This window comes from Pecten maximus, chromosome 18 (assembly GCF_902652985.1).
Source record: "Pecten maximus chromosome 18, xPecMax1.1, whole genome shotgun sequence".
In the NCBI taxonomy this organism is placed as follows: domain Eukaryota; kingdom Metazoa; phylum Mollusca; class Bivalvia; order Pectinida; family Pectinidae; genus Pecten; species Pecten maximus.
The window spans coordinates 28425592-28444236 of record NC_047032.1 but is presented as its reverse complement, the minus strand read 5'-3'; the positions used below and the strand labels follow the sequence as shown (position 1 = coordinate 28444236).

Below are 18645 nucleotides of genomic sequence, written 5' to 3'. Positions count from 1 at the left end.
CACACTGGTAGGAAGGGTTACCAATATTTGTTAAATGCATGATCTTCAACGATTTTCAAGGTCACACGGGTCAAAATCTTTAAAGGACTTCTCAATACTCCAGAGGCCTAGGGTGATGGTACTGAGCAAGTAGGGTGTCAATTTGTTCAAATATTTGATTTTGTGCAATTTTTAAGGTCATCATGATTAGTTATTGTAAATATAAATATATCTTTATATTTACAATAACTAATGATGATGACGATGAATTTTTAACTTGTTTTAAGTCAAATTATTGCTATTTCTCCTTCATGGGTCTTAAATTTCATAATAATGAACGAGTTTCCCTTTCCTTCCATATCGTAGGTACGTAACACCAAAGTTTGACATCGCTCTTGTGGCTTCTATTCGTTGTCCAAAGGATTTTGATAAACCTTTACACGATGATAAAAGGACCATACTATATCGGTTTCAGGGTTGTTGGGTCAAGATCAAGGTTAAGATAACCGTTACTACCTTCTTATGTCACCCGAGACGAAGTTTCAAGTGACCTATTCTACTCGCCCTTTGTCCGTCGTCGTGCGTAGTTCGTTTGTAAACAAATTACATTTTCATCTTCTCAATAACCAGGAGGCCTAGAGACATGACATACGGCATGTAGATTGCTGGGGTGAAGGGCTATCAAGATAGCTCAAATGAATCACCTTGACAGTCATTCATGGTCATATGTGTCAAAAATGCTAAATCTTTAAAAGACTTACCATGAGGTCTAGAGACTTTATATTGAGCCTGTAGAATGCTTGGGGAAAGCGCTAACAAAATTGTTCAAATGAATGACCTCTACATTCAATCAAGGTCACTGGGGTCAAATATGCTAAAATCTTTAAACTTCTTCCCATTAAGCAAGAGGTCTAGAGCCTTTATATTGTGCCGTAGCATGCTGGGATGAAGGGCTATCAAGATGGGTTAAATGAATTATGTTGACCGGCATTCAAGGTCACAGAGGTCAAATATGCTGAAATCTTGGAACAACTTCTTTTTTCACAGGCATCAATGTGCTAAAATCTTTACAAGAGTCCTTTATATTCCAACCGCGAGTCATAATCTCACAAAATGTCAATCAACGAAATGTGAAAAAATGTGACCTTGGCCTCTAACACAGACGTTGATCTTAACATTTGTTCAAATGCCTCCTCGTTTAATTCTCATCAACTTTGATTCATCATGTCAAGACAAACTGTTCATGTACTGTACAAAATGTGACGTCCACTTCTGCTCAACTTTGCTTCATACCGTCTTCATATATGATCCTTAGTTAAAAGATACAAAATTTGACCTGGACTTTTGGTAAGTTGACTTGTTTAATTTTGACCAACTTTGCTTCACCATGTCATCACAAAACCAGTACAAAGATGACCCCGACCAAACCGACTCCTAGTTTAATAATGCCCACCTCTGCTTCATAATGTCTTAACAAAATGTTCATCAATGACCTTTGACAACATGACCTTGGGTAGACAATTAGGGGAATCCACATATGAAGTAGAACTTCCAGTACTTTTACTTGAAATAGCGATAACAAGGGTCATTTATGGATTTGAATAGCCCATCTGATAGTGTTTGGTTAAAAATCAAAATCTAATGTGTTTTATTACTTCATATCATTTCTTATTTGTGTTGTTTTAGATATATACCAGTATGCAACATAGTAACATGAAGGAGGAGACAATGTTATGACTCGTGCCCTGATCAGGCCTCAAACATTCGATACACAGTACCTTATCCTCTAGCCAGATATTTTATACCACTGTACAACATTCGTTCTCAAAACCCCGACACGATCATAATCAATATATACATACATGGATGTGAATGGTAATAGTTATATGTATGTATTTTTAAGTTTTATTTTGTTGGATTATATTTCTGGGTGGTGTTATGTTCACAAAAGATTTTTTTTATTCAAAACAGTAGCCATGCCCTTGATCTATGATATATATAACAAAGTAACTACGCGTGTTATTGTATTTGTAACAGATGTGGCAATTCAAAATGGATGCTACCATTTTGTTTGAATATCATAATACAATTATCTGAGGATATACTGTAATTGCTGTGAGCCAACTACAGGTGTAGTTAGCTAATGTATTGAACCCTTGGAGAGATTGATATCACACAGAAGGCAATCCAAGCCAATCATATTTCATATTATATATGGAATTACAACAAAGACGTAAAATTTATATATATATTTAAGATTTCAACTGAGTTTTTATTATAATACAAATTGAACGTATGCTACGAGAATGAAGAATGATTCTAAAAAGAAAAGATGAAGATGTGAGAAAATACATAACCAGTTTTACATACATAACAAATTTACATAAAACATCATTTCACATGTAACTAAAACGGCAATAAAACAAATCCATTGTGTTACTTCCGCTAAGCCCATATAAAAATAATCCCAGTCATTTCCACAGTAACTAATACTTCTACCACTTTTACACGACCTTACAATCTCATCATTTATACAACATTCAGAACAATGATTTTCAACATTTAAATCAAAGCGGAATCTAATATAAACACATATTTCAATATTTTACAATCTTGTCAATAATTTAAATAATTAAAAGTTCCATGTTTATAAATTTTGAGAGATGACCTTCCCTGAAATAAAGCTGGATACAAATTTCAAATATGCCCATAATATTATTTGACATTATAGCACTGCTTATTCCCATTCAAGACTAAAAAAAAAATATATAAAATAAGGAAAGGAAATTTAAAGGAACTTGAATTTTATGCATAAAATATATATTTCTTGACAAAATCAACCACAACATTAAACACTATCTTTATCGTCATGTTATGAATGTCAAAAGGAAAACATTCCAAAAATGACCTAATTTTTATTGAATTTCTCGTCTAAATGTCCCTCAAATTTATAGCAATTTTAAATGCTATTCACCAGAAAATCTTTTTCTTTAATAAGACACAAATATATGTATTACACAGCTTTGAACTATTATATTCAGATTTTGTTCATATGCGTACAGGTACTTGTATAAAATGATAGTTTTGTGTACTCAGGTGTCAATTAAAAGAAAAGCTGCCTTTTCAGTGAAATTCTTAACTGACAATAAAAGTATTTACTCCTGTATTACAAAACACCCCTGGATGATTGATGTTATATACAACTTATTGACGATGAACTACACACAGAGATGAACACTGGACAATTAACGAAAATAATACTTAAATTTTCTTGTCAATACCAGGAAACAGATAGCTTTAGTTTTCCAAATGAAAACCCTTTTACAATTTACTTAGAACATGTTGTTGTTTTTTTTTAAATAGAAGAATATTACTGAAATATAATAATCTCCTTCAATAAAAACCTGGACCTCATTATCAATAGTTTAAAAACAATTACTAATATTCCAAAAGGGATAGATTGTATAATAACAGTAAAGGGGTGATGTTTTATTATGGATCACGATTCAGGTATTTGGTATTGCAGCTTACCCCTCAACTAGCTTTGTAAATGTGGAAAGAAAATCTAATTATAATTCTCACTAAACCGCTAGGGTTAACGTTAAAACAGTGAATAACATAGACATTGCACAATTTAGTATGATCTCTGTATATTTCTCATTCATTCACTTTTAATGACTCAAATCAAAAAACCAAAACTCTTTCTTTGAAAAAGTCTTGTCGCCAGATATCAAACTTGTAGGCGACTCAGTATTATCAATTAAAATAAACAATTTATGCAAAAAAAAAAGGTGTACTTTTTCATTAAAATTCAGCAAGATATTGATAAAACACTATTTTTTTGAGATTTAAAATTTGTTCCCCAATTTTCATGACATGAATGTTCTTGGATCAATTTACCCATAAAAAATCTGAACACATTTTAACATGAAATACATTGACATTAAGGAGATCTTATAATGTCCCTAATATCAACATCCACAATCTAATCATTAATGTATTGATTCAGACAGTTCACAGAACATCTGGATAATTTCAGCGACTTGATGAAATGATGATCATTTTGCCATTGCAAGTGTCTGCACACATAATGGATTTGAAGTGTTGCAGTATATAAACTTTGAAAACATATTAACAGAAAACAATGCCCTCAACATGCGACGCCAAACTGAGGACCCTTTCTGATGTAGATATCTCCAAATTCCTCTGGTTGGTCAACTTCAACAGCCTGATATTTCTTTAACACAAGTAGAGTATAGAAACGGGCCGCAGCCTGCTTGCGATTGAGATTCCTAGACATCTCCTTAAATCCAAGAGGGTTTTTATAACGAAAACCAATCTCGAGAGAATGCTGCATTTTTTGTGTTCGTTTTGTCCATCTTAACTCTTCTTGTTCCTCATTTTCTGGCATGGCCTCCGTTTCCAAATCACCCTCTATGCTGAATGTCTGTTGAAGAACAAATAAATATTCTAGATTGTTACAGAATAGAATCAACTTTTTACAATACAATTTTTTTTTAGAGTCTGTTACAAAATAAAGTATGATAGATTTTTTAATTTCAGAACGATAGGAAATTACAAATTTATTATTCCAGATAGAAAATGTTTGCATAGGCTGGTTCTGAAAAGATAAAGCATTACAAGCCACCCATGATAGTTCATAGACTCGTGACCTGACTAACCAAGTATATGTAACCAAAGATGTATGAAACACGCCACAAATAAGGTATGCACTGAAATGCACTGCAAACCAATCATCTAGTAGAATCTTATTACTTACTGGTGCCATTGGAGGTGGTTCTGATGGTGGTGGTCCTACAGAAGGAGGCGGCACTGAAGGAGGAGGGACAGAAAATGGGGCTATAGATGGGGGATCCTGGTCATAGGGATCGAGCTGTGGGTTGAGGGCCAGAGGGTCAGCAGGCATGTCCACTACAGCCTCAGTAAATGTATTGGAGAAAATATCAGTTGTATTGATTGGTTCCTCAACTGTTGATTTCTCTGGCTCCGGAATAGGAGCGGGAGTTCTAGGTTTTTCACTACGCCGAGATCGTGCAGAAATGTTCGAGGCTTCAAGTACTGAAGGCTCTTCCATAATAGTACTGATGTCCTCCACACGTGGTTTTGTTTTATCTGTAAACAAGACATGAACCATTATCATTCTGAATGTATCAACGTTTTATTTTTCTTCCATGGTCCAGTCTTAATTAAATAACTGTAGTTGTTGCTAGTAGGGCTGGGAACGGGGTGTAAAAATTATTTTAAAATATATTGCAATATATTGGTCACAATTTTGTAAATTTTGCATGGTCCATGTTACTGTATTCAACCTTAGCACACAGTATGCTTACTATAACACAAAAGAGGTGTGCTAAATGAATCCATGTACAGACAAAAATTTCCATGTGAAATTATGTAGCGAAAACCTAGATACTTTGGGTTAAAAGACTGAATATTATATTTCAGATCAGTGATCTTTAGTTTCAATTTGCATGCCAATCTTTTATTGAGGCAGGTCAAATACAGTACTTTATTTTTACTGCAATTAAGCGACTTATATTCCACACAGAATGTTGAAGTGTACCAGGCATTTGTTATCCAAATTTATCACTCTAAGATCCTTATAGTCAATCATACAATACTAATAGGATGAACATTTTTAGAACTGAACTTTCTTTGCAAATAGCTATAAAATTGGGGAAAAAATTGTAATATCATTGCTATTATCAAAGTTATGTACTCACTGTGTACGGATTTATCTTCCTCTCTAACAATTTCTGGAGATTCAAGAACTATCTTTTCTTCATCTTCATAATCCTCTTCCTTCACTTGCCTTGTGATCAAATTTCTCCCAAAAAGCTAAAAAGTAGATTGTAGGAGTTGAGAATAAACTTTTTGATTCCAAGCAAATTGACATTTGTAAAAACCTTCATGTTATTTATTTCAAATAAGCAGTGAAGTAGTGTGTTTCTTTTCTTTGGAAGATTCAGCCCGAGATCCTAGTAAAAGGAAGCTTTATAAATCTATACAATTTTTCGCCAAAAATACTGAGCTGTTAGTAGTTTGAACTATTGCTCAAATTGTATTTTTAAACACTGAAAGCGACAGAGAATGTGAGAAAAGAAGTCATACATAAACATTGCTTCATATGTAATTTAACTAGTGAGATTCTTAAACATTTAATGCTGAAATAGGCAACCCGACTTGTAAAGCCAAGAAGTCATCGTTGTGTGCACAAACCACCAGACATTAACGAAATTAATTGACTTGAAAAGCACAACTTGACAAAATTAAATGCCTTGAACACTTTAAACTTGTTAACACAGCCCTGTGCAAGTTTTTTTTTTTTTACCTTTGAAGCAGCTCTGGAAGAGATTGTTCGACCAGGAAGAGAAAACAACTTCTCAACCCCACCAGTTTCTTTCCAATGCATAAGCTTTTTGGTAGGAGGGGCCAAATCAAGTGTTGATATCACATCAGATGTATCTGATAATTGTAGTTTCATGGTTTCACTAGGAATGCCCTTCTGTTCATCAACAATGAGTTTTCTCTTCCTCTTTCCCTTCTTTTCTGAAACACCTGAAAAAAATCCCATGCATCATTTACCTAAATTTCTCCAAATCATATAATGATGATATTGTTTATCAAAATTCAGCGAAACAAAAATATACACAAGAAAATAGGTAAAAAAGAAAACATAGCCTGTTTTAGCTGTAGAATAAATATATTGAAATTATCATAGACAACATCAATTTTAGAAGCATTTTCATGTCTCCTAGAATTATATGAAAATATATACCTTGTACAATAGTGGCATCAAGAGGAGGCAAAGCAAATGCTTCTTCCTCATTGTTGATGAGGGTTGTTTGTTCTGTTGCAACCACTGTTGTTTGTTGTGGCGGAGCTGGTTCTGCTTCTGGCTGTATACTTTCTGATCCAACTGGTTCTACAAAAACGAACATTTCAAGTGGGTCAAACATAGTACCAAAATGTTCCTACAGTCAAAAGCTGTGTCACACAAGGGACATATTTGTTTGGTATGTGACAGATAAACATATTTGCATTTATTACCTGTGTTAATATATTTTGCAGTGTTCTACTCTATATGACAAATCTAGGACATAATTGCATACTTATCATGTAGCTATCCAAATAAACTGTGACAATAGGCAAAATGTGTAGAAGTTGTACAGGTCCTTATTGGCAAGTGAACAATTTCTTGTAATTCTTAACTTTTCCTTAAAGAGGCATTACTTGGTTTGAATAAAGTTGGTCATCAAAATTAAACTTACTGAAATTATATATTTTTTCCAAATAGTGAAAACCAAGTTCTTTGAGTATTAAGTCCGGAGAATTCTTAATTTGACCCGAAGTATCACTAATTACCACAAAGACATACAGTATTTGTATATGATACACCTTTTTCCTATACATTTTGGAGTTAATTTCATTACTTGGTAGACACAAGCACCAATAATATAGTCATCGTTCGGACATAGATTTCATCAATAGAAATTGGGCATGTTTCTGATGTCTGACCGAAGGAATGCTTAAAGAGTAATTTATGATACTACTAATTCAGTTTAACTGGACTACTATGTTTCACTTGGCTTTGGGCAAATACTGATGAACCCAAACTTGCCCAAAGGACCAGTGGTGCGGAAATGATTTCCTGCCCTGCGCAAATAAGATAATCATATTTCAATTCCTTGGAACCCTATCAAATTCAAAGTAGACCTCAACAGCCTTGGAACCTTATCAAGTGTCAAATTGGACCTAGCATGACATTACAATATTGTACTACAATTTACTGTAAAAAGCTATGGGATAAGCTATCCTAATATCAGAGCCTTTGTCTACGAACAATTAAATATCCAATCTTAGAAGATAATTATTACCAGGTGCTTTCTCTGGGACGGCTCCCTCAACTTCTACTGGTGCTGGCATAGAAACATCAGCCATAGGCGCATCCTCAAACAGACCACCGGAGTTCATGAAATCGTCACCTGTACAGAGAAGTATATTTTATATAGATACACAGCATATTTTGAAAATTGTTGTGGGGATTACTTGAGCAAAATGGAAATTTCATACATTTTCTCTGTTGGTCTTAATACTGAAAGATATTTCAAAACCAAGACAAACATATTTCTACACAACAGGTTAGACAAATTTATGCAGTTTGGCACACACAGTTGGCATTAACTACAGTAACTCTCTAAGCCCATCTCTTTTGGCAAAGTTTTTTTTATTGGCATCATTGCTTACATAGATCTAAGCTTCAAATGTAACATTACATGGCTTTTTCTCACTGGTTTTGGATTGGGCCTCTTTTTACTCATTTTGGGAAAATTCGCAAATTGGTTAAGATTTTTAGGAGTTAACTGCAAATTTTAGGAATATGGCTTACAGAAACATGATATAATTTCAGATGGGAATGGGGTACATCAACACCCCCGAAAAGCCCTGCATTCATCAATGATCTAGAAAAAGGAATTGGTTATGCTGCAAAGATAAAATCCTACTGAGCAACCCGCATAGACCAAATGATTAACAAAGGAGTTGGTTTGAATTTTGTAACTTGAAATTTTCCTCCGAGATTGAGAATCATTTGTAAATCCATTGCCATGACCAAAACATTAACACATAATTTACTAGTTATTTGAAAGTTTTTCATTTGATAGTGTACAGCTAGACTACAAATGGTTAACTTCTGTACCAAATGTTTTTTTTAATGTTTCAACAAAATTTCCAAAAGGTCGTTTTGTTTCAATAAGTTCGATTAAATCATTTTGATTCAATGCATTGTACATGTTGTGACAAGTGTAATTTGAGAAGAAAATGGAAATGTAACTGGCTTGAATTTCACTGGTGATGTTAAGTAGGGTAGGCAGTGTAAAATAGTCTGTCTCTAGCATTTTTTCTTCATGAAATTACAACAGACTAAGCATGTTTTAATGAGGTAAAATATATTTCTTTTCAAAATTTTGAAGATATATAATTTTTTGTTTTTGTTCTGGAAAAATAACATGCATCTTTAGCAAAGGGAAACAGTCTGTTTTGGGCTGTAATAGGGTCAAAAATATCACTGGTCGTTAGGTATTACGATTTATACATTACATTTTTTTGCAGCCTAGCTCAATATATTTGAGCTTCACTTCATATCAGACAATGCTTCTTACCAAAGAACTCCTGATCAACACCTCCTCCAAAACCACCATCATCATTATCATCATCGTCATCATCATCTGCATCTGTTAGTTTCAATGCCAACAAAATGAACAATCAATGCAAACAAAATAAACAATCAACATTAACTCTAATAACTGATCAACATCATATTGAAGGAGTATTCAGTCCTTGAGAAGATTTCCATTTAATGAACAAAATCAGGTTTTTTTTCTGCATGTATTTTTCTCAATTGCTGCCATCTCCATCAGTAAGCAAAACAAAATGAACAATGTATATCTCAGCACTTGAAATAATACTTCAGCCATCCTAAGTGTCCTCAATTCTTTCATCCACATCATTTATAGATATTCATAATCTTCTTTTTGATAATGAAGGCAATCTGTATTGTATACCATTAGTAAGTCTAATTCTATTTATTTAGGGGAGAAAATCTGTAGTAATAAAAGGACCAGATTTTTTTTTGTAAAACAATTTTGCAGAAAAATCATGAAATGTTAGTTAAAATTATACAAAGCCCATTCTTCATTTCAATATTTTACGTAGGCATTATCATAACATTTATATTTTATTTTCAGAACAAGAAGAATTGTCTCTGTATTTGTGTGAAAACATTTTCATGCTTGAACAAGGAAAAAGTGATCAACAAACAGTGAAAATTTTGTAACAAAACAAATACTTGTTTAATACTGCATTACAATCAAGAATCAAGTCTTTGAATCAGGATTTATACAAACAGGAATTATTGGTTTTCTACTCCATATAACTGACAAATAAGTCTTTTCTTACCATGTACATATTTTCATTAATCACAGTGAGTGAAATTTCTGATAGTTTCGTGATATAACTTCAGGGATGATCAACCCCAAAAATTTGTTAATTCAAATTTACCCATGAATCCTCCATCGACAGCACCTCCGAATCCATCATCAGTCACAGGGGCTTCAAGGTCCACATCCATATTAATAGATTTTTCTGTTGCATTTTCATTAAGAGTTTTTTCCTTCTCCTCTACTGGTTGGTGATTGGAGATGTCTGGCTGTTTGTACAGAGAGTCTTCCAAATTGGTGGCATCACGAAGGATTTCTCGTTCATCAAATCCACCTACATCTACATCACCTATGAAAGAGAAATGTTCAGTGTAATTCCAACCAAAATAGTTCTATATTACGTCATGTACATTTAAATCTTGTTATTTTATTGAAAGGACGTAAAGACAGACATCACAATCATGTGAAATGTTATATGCTTTAATGGGCTTTTAAACAATGAGACAAAACAGGAAAATGAAGGGAGTTATTTATATAATATATATTATGGGTAAGGTTTAAGACTCAAAATTCAAATATTCCAAAGATTTTATTAGCATCAGTGCTGGTATTCCAAAGCTGGGGTCTGAAATACTTCAAATTGCTTTAATATTTGGATGTAAAGGTTCAGAATCGCAGCTGTGCCAGGACTCGTCCAGTGTCCATTGATTCTCATCTGATCCTTCACACAGGGTACTTTCATCCATAGGTTATCACATTAGCTGGTTATAAGATTTTCGAACATAGTTCTACTTCTTAAAGTCAACTCCATCATCAATAGAAAATATCCCCGTGAACCGAGTGAAAATTTTCACATATATAAGTCACGCTTCAACAAGGCCAATAAAATATATCTGTGGGAAAAAAATGGGTCATAAAAATGATCAGTTTTATTTTGGGATTGAAAATGAACACATGCACGAAATGAATAAAAAAAAAAAAAAATAATGAACAGCACAAACTCAAAGCAAGCAACATACATTAAAAAATACATAGAGAAAGTCTAAAGGAATTAATATCTAAATGACAGCCCCTTCTGCACATACACTTACCAGCATTGCTAGGATATGTTTTTGGAGCAAATTTTATACAGGTTTTCTTTATTTAGAAGCATTGCCAAGAAACCATTTAATGAGAAGCTTATATAATATAATTATATTACAAATAATCCAAACATCAGTTAACCTAAATTAATTTTCTTGCATTCCATAAAATGACAAAAGTAATGATATTTCAACAATTTCAGGTAAAAAATGACAGCACATACCTAGGATCATAGAAACATCAAAAGATTTCTTCACATAAGAAAAAAGCCATAATTGTAGTGCAGAACGAGCAAAACTGGGGTTTGGGATAAGCACCAGCTGAATCCAATTGGAGTCATCAGCCAAACTTTAAAATATTGCACTATAGCAAAAAAAAAATTGATTCATTCCACAGTAACCAGAATACAAAGTCAGCCTTTGCACACAAATATGAGTGCTCACCCGTCTATAACATCTTTACATTTGATATTATTGAAGCGATATAGTTTGCAGGCTAAACATACAAATGGAGCTATTATAAAATCAACCTGCTGACACAAATATTAAAAGTTTCGGGTGAGCCCCAATACATAAGAAGCCATCGAAAGGAGGGGTCAGATCAAATGAATTGACTCTGAAGCATAAATTGCTGACTCAAATATCATTAGCAATCCAATTAGGCTGCAGTAGACTGTGGATGAACGTCGAGTCAAAATTTTGTTATCTTTTTTGTATGCCTGGACTCCAATTGGAATCACACAGGACAGATTGCCTGAGTCATGTCTAAGCAGCTTATAAACATACATCGATACAGTTGTGTCAGGGTTTCTCTTCAGGGGAAATCATATTTAGTACCTACAGTATTTTAAGTCAGTTTTAAAAAAAGGAAAAATCGTACTTAAATAAATCAATCTTAGATTCCTAGTATTAAACTAAATCAAGATTTCAAATTTCATTTTTTGAACTTCTTGTTATTCTTTAAAAACAAAACCTTTAATAATAAAGATTGAAAAATAAAACAATAAATAAAGGTAAATGTTCATCAATCTTTCTAAAATAACACTATGATAAAAAAAAATCCACAACAATGAATTACTTCAATTATCATGAATATTAAAGGAATTTAAAATAATGTTTAATATGCCAAAATACTTTGAATAGCTACCATGATACAACTGTACTCCAGCTTCATAAAACTTCAACATGACTTAAAGATGTGTACTAATTGACCTCCTCCTGTCGAGACTCCTTACCCTGTGAAGAGGTTGACATCCTGAGACATTTGTGTGGAGACTGTGAAGACACGTCTGGCGTATTTTCCACATTGGAATCACTTTCGCAGGCACAGTCGACGTAATAATCCGATTCACCATCGGAGAAATCACTGTGGCCTGGATCGCTATCCATACCAATACCAGAATCCAGTTTCACTATTCTGGGTTTAGGAACTAAGGAGGTAGTACTTTCCACATGTTTTTTCTTGATGTAATCCCAAGAGCAAGAGCACTTATTTTTAATAGAGGTATCACAGATACAAGTAGAATCTTGGTTAAATGTTGTGGAATGAGTTGTTGTTGAAACACATTTAGAAGGCTGTTTATGGGTTTCTTTTGGCACTTTTGTTAAGAAAAAATCTATGTTGAATAATTCATCCCATGTAAGGTCACAGTTAACACAGCCTTGGCTTCCAAATAATATCAAACATATCTCATCCTCATCCATTTCCCCACCAAAACCTTCCATAACACCTATAGATAAAATACACAATATCAAATCCCCCCATTTTTCTTTTGAACTTTTCTATTTAACAAAAACATTTAAATTAAACATATTTATCAGGTTAATTAGCATCAATAATCTCCTTTCACAGAGGCAACAATATATTAATCTTTTCTGAGCAATAGTTATCTTACAGCTAAGAAATTGCTAATATTATTTTTGAATATCTCTTCACATTACAAAACTTTGGAAGTCGAAAAGTATTAAATTGTTTTTTAAACTATATTATACCTACCTCTCAAATAATTTTGTACATCATAAAGCAACAGTCAGTTTAGTAAAGCCAAATATCTATGCCTGGACATCCCCCACATACAAACATATAATATAGTAGCTAGCAGGCACATTGTTCTCATTCTTTTTCCTAGTTCACAACATGGTATTGCGAGCTAGTTATATCTATTGGATATAAAGGACAGTGAAGAAAGCATGGAAATATAACACACAAAAAATGATAAGAACATCTCGATGAATCTTCTGCAATTCTTTAATACACACGTACATCATAAGGCTTCGTAATCTTGCTGATGACGAATCTTACATGACATCAGCTTTTGGATGAAAACCCGAGTCTTCTTTGAAGGATTTTTCCTTGAGAGGAAAACATCAGACACGTGTATACATTAAGCTACAATTAATAATATTCAGTAGTGTGGCACAGGAAAAGATACACAACATGCAAATATAAACGTAACATACCAAAACCATCATCTCCCACAAAGGCAATGCTGGCAAGATCCTCTCTCATGGTGATCTCCTCTGGACGACTTTGGTTTACAGAGAATTGGGCTTGTACATCTAAATCACTGGAAATTAAATAGGTATTTGCATCATTATCATCAAAGCACTCTATAAAGTTGTCATCAAGCCGTTAATTCAAATTTTCCAGTTTTCCAAGAATAATGCAATATATATATATGTGCTTTAAAAATCAAGTTGAAGCAAAAATATAAATACACTATCAAAATAATCGCATTAACTACAATTTTCATTACAACTGATTAGAGTGCTCCGAGAAGTCAAATTCATTCAGGTTGAATTCATTCTGTAATGGATATTCCCAGTCTCTCAATTGATTCACCATAAATACAGACATGATTGTATAGGAAAGAAAAAAAGAAGCTTAAAGGGGGGTCTGGGGGAATATCTGTAGCTACTCCTAGTAAAGTTCAGGGCTTAGATTAAGATTTTTCTCCTGCTAGGCACTGCCTAGTGACTACCGAGACCTCACTTGGCACCATCAAGACAAGTACTTTATCCAAGCCCTGAAGTTACATATCAACATACCCCATGAAGCATGACTGAAAAAAGTGTGGAAAACCGACTGTACAGCCTGACTGATGGATGGGGAGGAAACCTATGGAAGCCCCCCCCCCCCGGTTTCACCAGTAGGGGACTAACAAGCAAATTCATAGATCTACAAAAGAACTGATTGTAAGTGGACATAGGCTTCAGAGGCAAACAATTTGATAACTTATTTTTGGTCAATAAATAATAATTATTGGACAATAAATATTACAGGATCAACAAATAACCCCTATAGCTAAATTCCTTCATACTTAATACCACAAATCAATTCTCAACGAAATTTACTTCAAATCTGCAAGTGTTGTGTCAAAATCATGGAAATTTTCTTGGAGGGTGATGGCTGTTATTGCTGCCTCTCTATTTTCCTCTGGAAGGTCCACAACTCCTGGGCGAAATGCCATTTTGATTTTAACAAATGCTTCATTACAGTCCGCTAACAAATATTTTGCTTTCCGTGAATAAATTCTCACAACACCAAGCAATAAATGTCCAGATGTCCTCAATGCTAGCTTCACCTGAAAATTTGAAAATACTCATTTAAAATTCAAAACATTAGAAATGAAGACATGTTTCTTAAGTCAGATTGACATTCATTTGCAATCACTTTATTTTGATAAATCTGCTTGAAAATTATACTCATAATTTATTTGTTTTATAGATTTATTCAAAATTTAAGTCTTATCTAAATTTTTATATTGTTATAATATTACTATGATAACATTATGTAGTGTTGTAAACATGTAATTAGACAAAGCAATCAAAGTTGTTTTATGTCTAAACCTTATTGAATGTATCAGGATCTTTCCTGCAGGCTATTTTGGGAAATGCCTCTTGGTCCTAATTTGGCAGATTTTGAACGGCATTTCAGGTTAAATTGAAAAATGCATAGGGGTCATTTATATCAAGACAGGAGAGTCTATGTAATTATAAGAAAAGAATAAAAATTCAATTCATATTTAAGCAATCTTACCTTTGGCTGCATGATGGCTTCGACACTACTATCAATATTAGTCTCAAACACATGAGCTTTTGTCAGTTTTTTGTCCCAATGGGCTGCCAGCCATATACGGGCCAATGGCCCTTTTTTACTCAACACAAAGTGTGCATAAAACATCTTGTTGTCTCAGGTTCAACTTCAAATTAACATCTGGAAAAGATTTTAACAAAAGTTACCATCACTACAAATAACCTGGCATCTTATATTACAAATCAGATTCTTTTTAATCAATGACTTTGACACCTCAGTACTTTAACACGTAAACTTAATATATCTAAATTAGTTGTCATGTAACAGAGCACATGATTACCAAATTTAAATCACTGCCTCCGCTGGGGACTGAAACCAGAACCATTGGATCTAGCAGCTAGGGACTGAAACCAGGACATCTGGATCTAGCAATCAGTTTCATTCAGGTTTACAATTTACTTTCAGAAAACTATACAAATTGCAATTGTAAAACTTACAGAAACAAACATAACAGATGTACAAGCAAAGTATAGCCTTGATGTAGTTCTGGTATGGGACCGACATAACAAAGTTCGCTCACTCGTATTCTTTTGACAGATAGCATAACCAAGGTGTAAAACGCATGCTTGTGTGATAGCCTAGTTTTCAGACGATTGAGGCAAACTCATCAGATTATGAAAAGGTTGCCATAATACATGTCAGGACATACATTAACCCAAGAACTCAGGTCAAAAATGCAGCAAAATTAAATTTGACACATGGCTTTTGCATGTCATGCGTCAAGCTGGCACTTAATTCACATTTTGGTCATGTATATATGTACTAGGTAACTCCTATAACATAAGAGGCCGCTGGTCGGCTCTTTTTCTATCGGATATTATTTTGCCGACTGCGACCTCTTATTTCCGAAGCACTAATTCTTTGATGCAGTTTCCGCCCGAAATCCGGGCGCAACGAAATATGCTTGAAAAAACCACTTAAGAGGTTGACAGGTCATTACAACGATGTATACGTATCATGTATGCAATATATATCCCATATGTATGTCACATGACACAAATATATAGTATAATACGGTGTAGAACACACAAAATACATGCCCAATACATGCCCATGTCGTTGTAGCACTTTTCTAGTCGTTTTTAAAAATGGCTGCCTAAAGGTTGATACAAAATAGTTGCAGTTATTTCAAACGGAACGAAATGATACAGACTTTGTTGTATTCCGCTTGTAGGACATAGGTTGCAGTGTTTTTGTTCCCATTATTTTTCAGCCTCCCATGGGTTTTGAGTTGGGAAAATTCAACATTTTGAGAAATTTGGGAAAATACCAAATTGCAAAAAAATAGTACTGATTTTGTCAAATAAATTTATTAATATATAGTTCACAATGTTTTCAGCATTATTAAAGTAAACATCACTTGCTACAAAAAAACACACAATATAAGTTGGTGAGATATGACTTGTTGCTATTAAAGTTCTGAATTCATTGTTTTAATCCTTTAAAAAAATCAACAAGTTCCTCTTAATTAGTCAACGAAAGCTTCTTGTTCAGGTGGCAAATCCCGGTAAGAATGACTCTACTAGTATTCATACCCTGCATGCACTGCACTCTGTCAGGATACAAGAAATACCTCATACTCAGTCTACAGCCCATAACGTAACAAGCCCTGCACAGAGCTGTTGTATGTACACATATATATCGAGATATGATTTGGAAAATTAATATTAGTATCCGAATTAATGTATCACTAATTCTAACAAGACCTTCATGTTCATTTGTGTAGTATTTGGTTGTACGATGTCTGCATCATTTGAGCGCTTGAAATCAATGACATCTATTACAAAGCGTTTCAATGATCAAGATCTAAAACAACAAAGATCGCACGCCTATAGGCCTACGTGATGATGTTACATGTTTGAAAGTGATAACGTTCATATTAGTTAGGTTCGGAAAATACTTTATGGCTTCGGAAATCACGATGTTATCATTTACAAAATTTCAGAATGGGTAAAAGAAACAATCATTTTTTTCCCCCAGCTTTGATAATTGGGAACTTCATTGAAATTTTGGGGAAATACAGCATTTTTGGCCTAGGGGAAATAGCCGATATTCGGGGGTAAAACAGGCCAAACAAAAACACTGGGTTGTAATCCATTTTTGTATTAACCGGCAAATCATGTGGTATTTCTACTATCACTACTGGCAGTATTGTCTGCTTGAGCTCTGCTTCGGAAGAAGAAAACTTCATAATTTGTGTTTGTTACGAAATTATTCTCATTTAATCATTGGATTATGGAAAGAAATATATATTGGACCCCGTTGATCATTTAAATGTAAGTTGACACGCTATATTTTTTTCAATATACGAACTTTGAAAATTTCGTCACCATCGGGAAAATCAGCTATGGGCAGTTAGAGGTTACACAGCGCCTGTCAAAAGTATCTCTCCGTGTAAAACCTCTAACATTGTTGTAGTATATATGATGGTATACATATGGATACCTTGTCCAGAATCATTTAAATAGTTATATTTGCTAAATCAGGTGACAGTAATTAATAGAAACCCCCTTTGACAATTAGTCTGACTGCCACTTGGGGCACAAATGTTAGACATCGCCAGTCAACTGTAATACTGTTCCTACCAGTGACTAAACTGCATTATTTTCAGCAATTACATTTTAATCGTTTAAAAAAGTAAGCTATATTAAATTGTCATACCAGCAAAAGCAAAACTCTGAACTGCCTATATACCAATAGGTACTAACTGCAGGCGGGAACTACATTTTAAAGGTAACATAAGCCTAAGGTATGATGGAGTTGTCGATCTTTATCATATCCAGTTGCATCCTCATCGACAAGATCGTAGCTGGGTTTTAATGAACTGTTGTTTTCCTGTTACCGATCCTTCTAAATCACCCCATGTACAAATTAAAGCCGATCTCATATATACTATACATATAAATAGATCTACTGAAAAAGTAAAACACTAATAAATAGCGTTGTTGTCAGTTTCCTAGAAAGTAGGTCAAGCTCAAAAGAATGACTATGTCTATGGAATATGCAGTCGGCGATTCTACCACAAATTTGGTCTTATATTATACAAAGATACAGATGATAGAATGTATAGTGATGAAAAAAAGAAGAAATAACCGCGTTGTGCATGGCAGAAAATTACAACTTTGCAACACTATCGATTTTATACGCTTGTAGGCCTAGATTTCGATACAGGAACTTACCGCGTCACCTTATTTATAATGCATCTACAATTCAGCTTACTTACCAATAATTTATAACAGCATAATACAAACAAATTTGGAATACGTCACTCAGACATAAGGATCAGGAGGATGGTCACAGGAACATAGAGTATTATCCCACATAATATTATCGTAGTTGATACCGTCTGTGCGTCTATCCAACAAAAATGGCGTCTCTTTTGTTTTCCCGCCCAAACATGCAGTTCGAAATATTGACCCAATCGCGATGAAATTAGGAAGCGTAGCAAAATAGTGCATTAAAATAACGCAATTTGATGGTAATATTTCTGACCATTTTGTCAACAATTTTCTGTGATGTGTTTCAATTT

At 33.9% G+C, this 18645-nt stretch overlaps 1 protein-coding gene across 2 annotated transcripts; it reads right to left on the bottom strand.

Annotated features, from left to right (window-relative positions):
* Positions 1-2218: 2218 nt before the first annotated feature.
* Positions 2219-18529, bottom strand: LOC117316719 (double-strand-break repair protein rad21 homolog). Of its 2 annotated transcripts, XM_033871474.1 has the most exons (13): positions 18340-18529; positions 15060-15236; positions 14375-14604; positions 13481-13587; positions 12256-12750; positions 10060-10287; positions 9162-9233; positions 7878-7985; positions 6779-6925; positions 6332-6558; positions 5724-5838; positions 4760-5112; positions 2219-4426 (listed from the first exon to the last, which is right to left on the bottom strand). In XM_033871474.1, the coding sequence occupies exons 2-13, from the start codon at positions 15201-15203 to the stop codon at positions 4130-4132; spliced, it is 2523 nt and encodes an 840-aa protein (XP_033727365.1). In that variant the 5' UTR covers positions 15204-15236; positions 18340-18529; the 3' UTR covers positions 2219-4129. The 2 variants fall into 2 exon arrangements, with proteins under 2 accessions (XP_033727365.1, XP_033727366.1); XM_033871475.1 differs by lacking the exon at positions 12256-12750 and having other exon boundaries at positions 18340-18528.
* Between the last annotated feature and the right edge of the window lie 116 nt (positions 18530-18645).

What these genes read in the sequence shown, in the direction of transcription:
- LOC117316719 (XM_033871474.1), bottom strand. Translation starts at nt 15,203, where the DNA reads ATGTTTTATGCACACTTTGTGTTGAGTAAAAAAGGGCCATTGGCCCGT. An exon ending in TGTTGATCAGGAGTTCTTTG is followed by an intron (nt 7,986 to 9,161) that starts GTAAGAAGCATT and finishes TTCTCTGTACAG; the next exon opens with GTGACGATTTCATGAACTCC. An exon ending in AACCACCTCCAATGGCACCA is followed by an intron (nt 4,427 to 4,759) that starts GTAAGTAATAAG and finishes GTTCTTCAACAG; the next exon opens with ACATTCAGCATAGAGGGTGA.